At 45.8% G+C, this 12232-nt stretch overlaps 1 protein-coding gene across 1 annotated transcript in view; it reads left to right on the forward strand.

Moving 5' to 3' along the window:
• LOC126298817 (uncharacterized) overlaps positions 1 to 12232 on the forward strand; it is a 96446-nt gene that overhangs the window by 48085 nt on the left and 36129 nt on the right. The window contains exon 2 of the mRNA XM_049990284.1: positions 9166 to 9451. Coding sequence (XP_049846241.1) covers positions 9166 to 9451 — 286 coding nt within the window. The remainder of the gene's footprint in view (positions 1 to 9165; positions 9452 to 12232) is intronic.

A 12232-nucleotide genomic window follows, 5' to 3' on the forward strand; every position in this document is an offset into this window, starting at 1 on the left:
TTTCCTGTGTAATGGTTCCATCGTCGACGGATTGTTAAACCCTTATCTTCCTTTCTTTTGACAGTCAGGATAAATCGCGACACGTGGAATGCGCCACACTTATTTGTGCAGCTGATTTTTTTTTTTTCGTTTAGAGCGTGGAATGGTGATGTTCTGCGCCATACTGATTTCCATGCTCTGTGCTAACTGAGGTTTTGTGTGACGACGGCATCCTTACCTTGTAACGAGGAAGGAGTGGCTGGTCACAGCTCCCATCTTGGTGAGGTCACTGCGAATTTCTGACAAGATGTTAGTGGGAACTGATTATATTAAATTATAAATCGACAATTGTATTCAGTTCTTAGTTACGAAATGCTATTTAACACTCATGTTCTAGGCACCAATTCTTAATGCACAGAGCTAGTACTAACTTGAACCTTCTTTGTCAATCAAATTCCTGCGTATTCTTTGCCTCTGTCCCGTTTCTCTACGGGACCCACATTGTTAGACGACATTGTCAGTGGTAAGTTGGTGGCTGCACTCTGCCAAAAACTGATTCGAACGTAGTACTTTACCAGTTATTCACAAGTGTGACTGACTGCAGCTCGTGGCCTAGTGACTAGTATCGCAACCTCTGGCTCACAGTGTCCCAGGTTCGATTCCCGGCGGGGTTGGGGATACTCCCTGCTCGTGGACTGGATGTCTGTGTTGTACTCAGCATTCCATCACCATTCTTGTAAGTGGCTGCATTGGACTGTGTACAGATTGGGAATTTGCCGGCCAGGGTGGCCGAGCGGTTCTAGGCGCTGCATTTTGGATTGGATTGTTTGGGGGAAGAGACGAAACAGCGAGATCATCGGTCTCATCGGATTAGGGAAGGACAGGGAAGGAAGTCGGCCGTGACCTTTCAAAGAAACCATCACGGCATTTGCCTGGAGCGATTTAGGGAATTCACGGAAAACCTAAATCAGGATGGCCGGACGCGGGATTGAACCTTCGTCTTCCCGAATGCGAGTCCAGTGTGCTAGGCGCTACAGTCTGGAGCCGCACGACCGCTACGGTCGCAGGTTCGAATCCTGCCTCGGGCATGGATGTGTGTGATGTCCTTAGGTTACTTAGGTTTAAGTAGTTCTAAGTTCTAGGGGACTGATGACCTCTGAAGTTAAGTCCCATTGTGCTCAGAGCCATTTGAACCAGATTGGGAATTTATACGGGCGCTGATGATCGCGCAGTTGAGCGCTCCACAAACCAAGCATCATCATCATCATCATTTTGCACCCTCGACATTATTTTTACAATTTTTTTCAGTTCTGCGCACACTTCTGACTGGGACCGCACACCAATCACTGTTGTCTTTGACTTATCTTTGTCTTCCGCCCCGCTGTGATCGTCGCCAACTTCCGACTGCCATCTTAGCATAGCTTCAGCGTAGACTTTCTACCTGTCTGTCACACTTTGTCCACATAAACAGCACACAAGTGTTCTCACGTTATATTCTTGCGGGAACGATACTATTACGATCAATTCCTGTCTTACAGCATATTTTGTAAGCAAAGAATTAAATCAGTGCGACACTCAGCCGAGAGGCACAGAATGGTTCAAATGGCTCTAAGCACTATGGGACTTAACATCTGAGGTCATTAGTCCCCTAGACGTAGAACTGCTTAAACCTAACTAATCTAAGGACATCACACACATCCATGCCCGAGGCACAATTGAAACCTGAGACCGTAGCAGCAGCGCAGTCCCGACTGAAGCGCCTAGAATCGCTCAGCCACAGCGGCCGGCCTAGAAGCAAATTCAGATATTAATTTACATATTAAACATTAATGAAATTTGTGTTAATAAATATTTGAGGTGACCTTCTAGGTAACAAAGGATATGGCCACCTGTCTCTAGAACAAATCAGCTATGTCTGGTTCAATGGTTCATGAGTGCGTAAGAACTTAAAGAGCGTTTTCCTTTTCAGTGACGATGACACATACAGTGGTCCATTACGTGACTGATACGTAGAGAATTTCTGAAATATTTCACAGACTTCTGAATAACTTCTTCTTTCACTACTGCCTTTATCCTGCAGTGAGCGCAGGGTCGGCAGGGTTAAGTACGGAACTGAAAGGTTAATCTTAAGGGGTGGCCGGATGCCCTTCCTGCCGCCACCCCACACCCTAGGACGGAAGTAGTGGAACTCAGCTGTCTGCGTCTAGTGTAAATCGTGAAATAGTGTGAATGTGTTTCAAATGTCTGCGAGTCGTGGAACTGAGGCGGGACGTGGTGACCAGCCCGGTATTCACCTAGTAGAATGTGGAAAACCGCCTAAAAACCAAATCCAGACTGGCCGAAACACCGGCCGTCGTCGTTAATCCGCCGGGCGGATTCGACCCTGGGCCGGCGCACCTACCCGAGTCCAGGAAGCAGCACGTTAGCGCTTTCGGCTACCCTGGCGGGTTCACAGACTTCTGACTAACATAGTCTAGTTTTCCCCCTAATTAGGTCTTTGCCAGCCGGGGTGGCCGGGCGGTTCTAGGCGCTACAGTCTGAAACCGCGCGTCGGCTACGGTCGCAGATTCGAATCCTGCCTCGGGCATGGATGTGTGATGTCTTTAGGTTAGTTAGGTTTAAGTAGTTCTAAGTTCTAGGGGACTGATGACCTGAGATGTTAAGTCCCATAGTGCTCAGAGCCATTTGAACCATTTTGTTAAGTTCCATAGTGATCAGAGCCATTTGAACCAATTACGACTTTCCGCAGTCTGTTGTGTTTACACATCAACTGTGCTCCAAAACAAGGACTGAGACAGGCGCGCTGTGACGTGGCGGAGAGAAGGCTGCGCCAGTAATTGGCCGTGTCTGGCGCCGCGTGTCGCCGTTCTGCACGGCTGGCAGTGAGAGGTGTCAGCTGGAAGTGAGCGTGCAGGGAGCGCCACCAGCGCAGCCTCAGCCTCTTTCAAGAACGACTACTTGATCTGCATCACATACCAGCCACTTCATGACCTAACTGCGTTTGCAGGAAATGTTACACGTCGTCAAGTAATACGGTATTAAGAAATCTAATGCTCTTCAACTCATGCAGGAGCGTTAACACGTTGATCATGAGTAACTTCAAACGGTTAAAATGGCTCTAAGCACTATGGGACTTGTCATCTGAGGTCATCAGTCCCCTAGACATTGAACTACTGAAACCTAACTAACTTAATAGCATCACACACATCCATGCACGAGGCAAGATTCGAGCCTGCGACCGGAGCAGCAGTGCGGTTCCTGACTGAAGCGCCTAGACCAGTCGGTCAGAACGGCCGGCAATGAGAAACTACCACATTTGAAACTATACTGCACAACATAGTATAGATAATGTATCGAATATATGCATCTAATGTTATGGCATGTTAAAGTGTGTGAACGTTTTCTGAATGTTTGCAAATCGTGTAACTGCGGTGGGATGCGGGTATTAGGCTGGTATTCACCGAATAGAATGGGGGAAACAGTCTAAAAAGTACATCTAGGTTGTCCAGCACACCAGCCCTCCAGCACACCATATAATATAACTATTATATAACATAGAAGGCAGGAATATCAGTTGTCCTTTTCGTGCTCCTTCTAATGGCAGTAACATTCTGCCAGCATTCTGCTAGTATTCTCAGAAGTTTCTTTGACCCATACAGATAGCCACGCTCGTTAACAAACCGCTTCCGGTATTTATGGGGACGTGCAAGTCCTGGGTCGAATCCACCTGCAGATGAACGACGAGGGCTCTTGTGCTGGACAACCTAGATGCGCTTTTTAGACTGTTTTCCCCATTCTACTCGGTGAATACCGGCCTGTTACACGCATGCCACCTCAGTTACACGATTTGAAAACATTCAGAAAACGTCCACACACTTTAACATGCCATAACATTAGATACAGACAGTTGTGGTACAGAGATTCCAGTCAGTTCTTTGAAACTCCGTAATTCTCTCTCAATGCGACTCAGAAATTTGAAACGTGGCTCAAAGGTGTCTATAATCTACCTCCGTAACTGGGCAAAACCGTGGTGTCCTATGACGTCAACTTCTGGTTTAGGACTCTTCTAACGACAAGGTGTTGACGCAAGCGAAAAAGATTCCTGAGCTCAAAAGTTCATGTGAGGTGTAATATGGGTTACTGATATCACATTGGCACCAGATTTGGCCACTAAAAAATACCCAACACCACCGTGGACGTATCACACAATGTGAAGGTAGAATGAGGTTTTCACTCTGCAGCGAAGTGTGCGATGACATGAAACTTCCTGGCAGATTCAAACTGCGTGCCGGACCGAAACTAGAACTCAGGACCTTTGCCTTTCGCGAGAAAGTGCTCTACCATCTGAGCTACCCAAGCACGACTCACGCCCCGTCCTCAGAGCTTTACTTTTGCTAGTACTTCGTCCCCTACCTTCCATACTTTACAGAAGCTCTCCTGCGGTTCGCAGGAAAGGCAAAGGTCCTGAGTTCTAGTTTCCGTCCGGCACACAATTTTAATCTGCCAGGAAGTTTAATGTGAAGGTAGTCGAGTCATTTCTTACCCACACCTGACTCCTTCTTTTGAGGCCCTAGCGATGGAAATCAGAACCGCGACGCCTAGCCTTGAAGTCACGCGGCGTTCTTATGAGTGGCCGAGGAAAACATTTGTCACACCGCCGCTCAGAATCGCCACAATGCCTCAGGAGCTGGCGCAAAGGGCGACAATGATACCACCCCTTCTTCTGGAGCGTGCTTTACACGCATTTTGGGGTCCAAAATGGCAGTTTGCGGCGCGATAAGCAATAGGACGACGTTCTTGACAATGTTACAGAAGTCAACTATAGGCACATTTGAGCCAAGTTTCAAAGTGCTGCGTCGCAGTAGGTTAGAATTACGGGGGTTTCAAAGCAGTGTCTCTTTAATTGTGTTGCGCAGTGTATATGTGTATTACGTACATTCCATTTCCTGTGATCTACTTTATGTGAACAAGTCCATTTTACGTCTACTTTAGATATAATTTCGTAACTAATACATCTGTACATATTGCTTGTAGTACGGCATCCCAGGCTAAATGGTCGGCACAAGGGAAAACATTATCGATCCTTGTAGTCTCTCCTCATTTGAAAAGCAAATTGGCTGATAGCGAAGGGCCACCTACTCCCACTTCCAGAAATATTCTTCGAAACCACTACAACTGCCTCAAAGGGTACAGCAGTTCTACGCCGGCCGGAGAGGCAGAGCGGTTCTAGGCACTTCAGTCTGGAACCGCGTGACCACTACGGTCGCAGGTTCGAATCCTGCCTCGGGCATGGATGTGTGTGATGTCCTTAGGTTAGTTAGGTTTAAGTAGTTCTTAGTCCAGGGGACTGATGACCTCTGATGTTAAGTCCAATAGTGCTCAGAGCTATTTGAACCATTTTTTGAACCAGTTCTACAACCCACATGCGCAGCCGGTTGATTTCTCTATTTCATGAGCTTCAAACCTCTGCACAAAATTATTTAACCAGGCCTTCCTACCAACCACTATCAGTGGCCGAATGCAGGAATATCAGTTGTCCTTTTCGTGGTCCTTCTATTAGCAGTAGCATTCTGCCAGCATTCGCAGAAGTTTCGTTGACCCATCCAGAGAGCCACTCGCGTTGACACACCGCTTCCGGTATTTATGGAGGCGTGCCATTTCTGGTCGAATCCACCTGCAGATGAACGACGAGGGCTGGTGTGCTGGACAACCTAGATGTGTTTTTTAGACTGTTTACCCCATTCTACTCGGTGAATACCGGCCTGGTACCCGCATCCCACCTCAGTTACACGATTTGCAAACATTCAGAAAACGTTCACACACTTTAACATACCATAACATTAGACACAGATAGTTGGAGTACAGAAATTCCGTCCTGGAGGGAGAGGGGGGGGGGGCTACAGTGCGGGCAGCTGGCCACCCTCTACCACTAATTCTGACATAGCCAATAATTTACAAGCACAACAAGCGAAGATAGGCTAGGAAAAAACGAGAAAGAAGATTATCAGTAGTTCCTTTCCAATGTGCGCTGGGAAATATCAGCCGTCAGGGGAAGATGACAGGCCCTAAAGGCAGCCCCAGGGGCCTGAGCACTATCAGTTTATTAGAATTATGGTGAAACCACGCTATCGACTGGATAGAAGCCCTCATCCCCCATATACTGGTAAATAATCTTAGCTTCCTCAATAGCGAATGGGAATAGCAAACAGGTACGACTGGGAAAAGATATTATGGAACTGTATAGGTGTGGAGAATGTTAAAGGAATGCATTCTCTATGTTGGGCCTGTTAGTGGATGCAGTCTCTTATTGGCTGTCCGTTGGACGGGTAGATGAGGTTTGCGTATTAATCAAGTTTTTGCGTATTAGTCTAGAGTTAGTCCATCATATTTTAGTGTGTTAGTTGACTGGATGGGACAGTCGTGAATGGTTAGGGAGAAATTGGAAATTTGTGGTAAGTTCTATGGGACCAAACTGCTGAGGTCATCGGTCCCTAAGCTTGTTGTTATGGTCTTCAGTCCAGAGACTGGTTTCATGCAGCTCTCCATGCTGTTCTATCCTGTGCAAGCTTCTTAATCTCCCAGTACCAACTGCACTCTATGTCCATCTGAATCTGCTTAGTGTATTAATCCCTTGGTCACCCTCTACAATTTTCACCCTCCACGCTGCCCTCCAATACTAAATTGATGATTTCTTGATGCCTCAGAATATGTCCTACCAACCGATCCCTTCTTCTAGTCAATTTGTGCCACAAACTCCTCTTCTCTCTCGAATTCTATTCAATACCTCCTCATTAGTTCTGTGATCAACCCATCTAATCTTCAGCATTCTTCTGTAGCACCACATTTCGAAAGCTTCTATTCTCTTCTTGTCCAAACTATTTATCGTCCATGTTTCACTTCCATACATGGCTACACTCCATACAAATACTTTCAGAAATCTATACTCGACGTTAACAAATTTCTCAAAATTCTCTTCTTCAGATACGTATTCCTTGCCATTGCCAGTCTACATTTTATATCCTCTCTACTTCGACCATCATCAGTTATTTTGCTCCCCAAATAGCAAAACTCATTTACTACTTTAAGTTTCTCATTTCCTAAGCTAATTCCCTGAGCATCACCCCAGTTAACTCGTCTACATCCCATTATCCTCGTTTTGCTTTTATGGTGTTCATCTTATATCCTCCTTTCAAGACACTGTTCATTCCATTCAACTGCTCTTCCAGGTCCTATGCCGTCTCTGAACAACTACAATGTTATCGGCGAACCTCAAAGGTTTTTTCCTTCTCCGTGGATTTTAATTCCTACTCCAATTTTTTCTTTTGTTTCCTTTACTGCTTGCTCAGTAAGCAGATTGAATAACATCGGGGATAGGCTACAACCCTTAACCTGACACACTCCTTAATCTAAGTTAAACTAACTTACGCTAAGGACAACAAACACATCCATGCCCGAGGGAGGATTCGAAATTCCGACGGGGGAGCCGCATGGACCGTGACAAGGTGCCCAAGACCGCTCGGCTACTCCGCGCGGCGCTTAGGGAGAAGTCATGGAAGCAGCAGCTGTGGTCTTTTGTCTTTTAATTACTGAGATTACGAAAGACTTATCTTGAGGAGATGCTGGTTACACCAGGAAGTAAACTGGTTGGAGGGAACGTTGGGGCCCTTGTAGTATACGGTAGACGACTAGGAAACCCGTGTCATTCACGTGCCGAAGTAGGTGAACGAGAAAAGGCGGAATAGTCTTGTCTGCAATCTAGAGCTATAAACGGGAGAAGAGGGAAGAGTGCCTCGGGGCATACCCGCAGCTGGGTGGAAGATACAGGTACGCATAGCGCTAAAAATTTGAATTAGGCACTATAGGTCTATATCGCTGACATCGATCTGTTGTCGAATTTTAGAACATGTTTTTTGCTCGCGTATCATATCATTTTTGGAAACCCAGAATCTTCTCTGTAGGAATCAACATGGATTCCGGAAACAGCGATCGTGTGAGACCCAACTCGCTTTATTTGTTCATGAGACCCACAAAATATTAGATACAGGCTCCCAGGTAGATGCCATTTTCCGTGACTTCCGGATGGCGTTCGATACAGATCCGCACTGTCGCCTGATAAACAAAGTAAGAGCCTACGGAATATCAGACCAGCTGTGTGGCTGGATTGAAGACTTTTTAACAAACAGAACACGGCATGTTGTTCTCAACGGAGAGACTTCTACAGACGTTAAAGTAACCTCTGGTGTACCAGAGGGGAGTGTTATGGGACCATTTCTTTTCACAATATATGTAAATGACCTAGTAGATAGTGTCGGAAGTTCCATGCGGCTTTTCGCAGATGATGCTGTAGTATACAGAGAAGTTACAGCATTAGAAAATTGTAGCGAAATCCAGGAAGATCTGCAGCAGATAGGCACTTGGTGCAGGGAGTGGCAACTGACCCTTAACATACACAAATGTAATGTATTGTGAATACATAGAAAGAAGGATCCTTTATTTTATGATTATATGATAGCGGAACAAACACTGGTAGTAGTTACTTCTGTAAAATGTCTGGGAGTATGCGTACGGAACGATTTGAAGTGGAATGATAATGTAAAATTAAATGTTGGTAAGGCGGATGCCAGGTTGAGATTCATTGGGAGAGTCTTTAGGAAAAGTAGTCCTTCAACAAAGGAGGTGGCTTACAAAACACTCGTTCGGCCTATACTTGAGTATTGCTCATGAGTGTGGGATCCGTACGAGATCGGGTTGTCAGAGGAGATAGAGACGATCCAAAGAAGAGCGGCGCGTTTCGTCACAGGGTTATGATAGCGTTAAGGAGATGTTTAGCAAACTCTGCAAGAGAGGCGCTCTGCATCGCGGTGTAGCTTGCTGTCCAGGTTTCGAGAGGGTCCGTTTCTGAATGAGGTATCGAATATGCTTCTTCCCCCAACTTATACCTCCCGAGGAGATCACGAATGTAAAATTAGAGAGATTCGAGCGCGCACGGGAGCTCCCCGGCAGTCGTTCTCCCCACGAACCATACCCGACTGGAACAGGAAAGGGAGGTAATGACAGTGGCACGTAAAGTGCCCTCCGCCACACACCGTTGGGTGGCTTGCGGAGTATAAATGTAGATGTAGATGACGAGAAAGAGGTGGTGTAATGCGGCAGTTGTGGAGCTGACGAGGCTGTGTGTGGTTGCAGCGTGCCTCCTGGCAGCAGGCGTGCGCGGCCTCCAGGCGGGGTCCACGCAGGCCCTGTACGGAGCGTCCCCGGGCCAGTACGTGCTGCGCTCGCAGGAGCCGCAGCCTCAGCCACAGCCGCAATCGCAGGCGCAGCCCCAGCAGGCGCTGCAGCAGCTGCCTCCGGAGTACCTGGGGCTGCTCCAGCAGCTGGTGGCCCAGCCGCAGCAGCAGGCGCAGCAGGCGCCGTCGGCCGCCGCCGTCCAGCAACAGCAGCAGCCCGGCCTCAGGCAGATCGTCATCACCAGGTACTCGCCTCTACGTTCTTATCTTCTGGGTCGTCAGTCTTCTCACTAGTTTGTTGCAGCCCACCACCAGTTCCTCTCCTGTACGTACCTCTCCACCTCAGAGTAGCACTTGCACCCGACATCCTCAATTATTCACGATATGAGGGCTCGTGCACTGTTGATGGAGATCCATCCGTCAGATGGAGAATGAATTGTCTATTTGCCTGCACTACTAGATTTCACACACTTTCCGACAGGAGCCTGAACTCATCCCAGGGGATATCCCAGCCAGCTGTATGGTAGCTACACTTTTACTAGGGGGTTGGTTTCAATCACCACTTTCTGTTCAATTAATGCAGTCAATACAATCAATTCCCTCCAACTGCACAAATGAATGTTAGAGCGGTAACCAGCTGCTATAAAACACGATAGCCGCGTAGCTTACAGTAAGGAAGAAAGTTTATTTAATCGAATTTCATAAACACGCAAAGTCGAAATTTGTTCTGGGCTTCAGTTACCCCTCTTACGTAGAAGGCTGTAGACATAAAGAGTACATACTATAATGTTCCTTAACATCTAAGCAAAGACAAAACCTCCGCCGGCCGGGTGGCCGAGCGGTTCTAGGCGCTACAGTCTGGAACCGCGCGACCGCTACGGTCGCAGGTTCGAATCCTGTCTCGGGCATGGCTGTGTGTGATCTCCTTAGGTTAGTTAGGTTTAAGTAGTTCTAAGTTCTAAGGGACTGATGACCTCGGAAGTTAAGTCCCATAGTGCTCAAAGCCATTTGAACCAGAAACCTTCGTGTGTGTTTGTTCACATGCTCCAAGTGCTGCTCGATCCTGATGTTTTTTGGACCCGACACAATAATGCGACTTTCGGTAAGGAAACCATAAAAACGGTAGACGCATGCTAACTTCCTGCATTACTATACCTATGAATTAGATGTGAAACTTGGAAATTTTTGATAATTTCTTATGGGACCAAAATGCTGAGATCATCTGTCCCTGGGCTTACACACTACTTAATCGAAGTTAAACTAACTTACGCTAAGGACAACACACACACCCTTGCCCGAGGGAGGACTCGAACCTCAGACGGGGAGAGCCACCCGAACCGTGTCAAGGCGCCCTAGGCCGCGCAGCTACCCCACGCGGCTAATTAGATTTGAGGAAAGTTACCAGCCTCAGTATGAAGTGCTACACAAAAGCTAAATAAACGCATCTCCTACACTACTACTGTTAATCCTGTAAAAGTCTCTCGGGTGGACACCTGGTCCGATCACTAGAGCGGAAAAATATCACCACAGTGAGCACTTCTCATCCAAAATGTATTCTCCGAAAAATATTCTTGGGATGATAGGTCTTACGTTCAAGAGGTAAGTGCTCACAAAATCATAAACTACAGTTTCGACAAACTAAATAAGGTTTGTTTACACTATAAAGGGCGTCATTTAATTCCTGTCTGGGGTCATTATTTACCCCAAATACCCACTAGCTCTTCAATCTAATACTGATCCTCAGTCCACTGAGGCTAAATCACAACCCTCTCACCATCCTATATTTAAGCTGTCGATAATACTTCGTTAAAGGGGACGTAGTAGCCAAAGCAAGATAACTCTCCAAATATGAAATACTGCTTTATTGGTTGTCATTGATCGCAGCCTCTTTTTCAAGACACAAAAAACTGTCGAAAATAGTCACCGGGTTCTGAAACTCGCAGGACTCTATGAACTCGCCTTCAGTCTTTCAACGGTTAGAGCGTTTGTGCATTCGCTGAAACAGTTTTTTTATCATCACGTACGAGTATCATGAATGAGGATAGGCATTCCTCTGTAATGGGACGAACCAAAAGTTCTTGCAGACATCACCCAAAACCCACCTGACAGTAAATTATTATCTTAGTTAGGCACACTATTTTATTGTGTTCCGAGGACCTATCACAATGGCAGATTCTCTGCTCTCCTACTTATTGCATCTAGAACACTAGTCCTTGTGTCATATGCATCTAAAACATTATTGTCAACTGTTAAAGAGAGGGTTAAAAAGAAAATACATTGGAACTTAGCTAATGATCAGTTTGGGTACAGAACAGGGAAAGGAACAAGAGAAGCAATATTGGCAGTAGGTCAGAGTTATTAGAAATAAAGAATATATAGCGTTTATTGAGATAGAAAAAGCAATTCATGTAGTTGACTGGAAGTTATTATTTAAAGCAATGCCCAAATTAGTACTCGACTAAAATGATAGGCGATTAATTTTGAATGTATACAAAAGTTAAACTACAGAAATGGATATTAATGGTAGCAAGAGAGAAGCAAAAATCAAAAAGGGAGTAAGAAAGAGATGCCCTCTGCCATGTTACTTATTAAATATGTTCACCGAGAAGGAATAACAACAGTGAAGGAACAAAACGGCTGGAATCAAGGTTGATGGGTTTCATATTCTCTGCATCAGGTTTGCCGATAACGTTGCAATAGTGGCAGACTCACAGAAATAAATAAACAAAAAGGTTAATATTTGTAATCAAAGACAACAAAACTGAAACGAAAAACAAATAACAAGATGACAAAAGTCACGGTTATAGAAAACAAACTAAGCGGAGGCAAGGCTGTGATAAAAAAATTGTCAGTTAGTGACTCGGGGAAGTAGTTGAATTTCACCATCTTGTAAGCAGTGTGGAGGAAAACAAGAGATGTCTCAGGGAAATCAATAGAAAAAAAAGTTAACCAAGAGTGATTTCCAAAGTAAGAAGAACCTTCTATTCAACAAGCACATCAGCTTCCACGCTAAGAAAATACTTGTA

This window comes from Schistocerca gregaria, chromosome X (assembly GCF_023897955.1).
Source record: "Schistocerca gregaria isolate iqSchGreg1 chromosome X, iqSchGreg1.2, whole genome shotgun sequence".
NCBI lineage: Eukaryota > Metazoa > Arthropoda > Insecta > Orthoptera > Acrididae > Schistocerca > Schistocerca gregaria.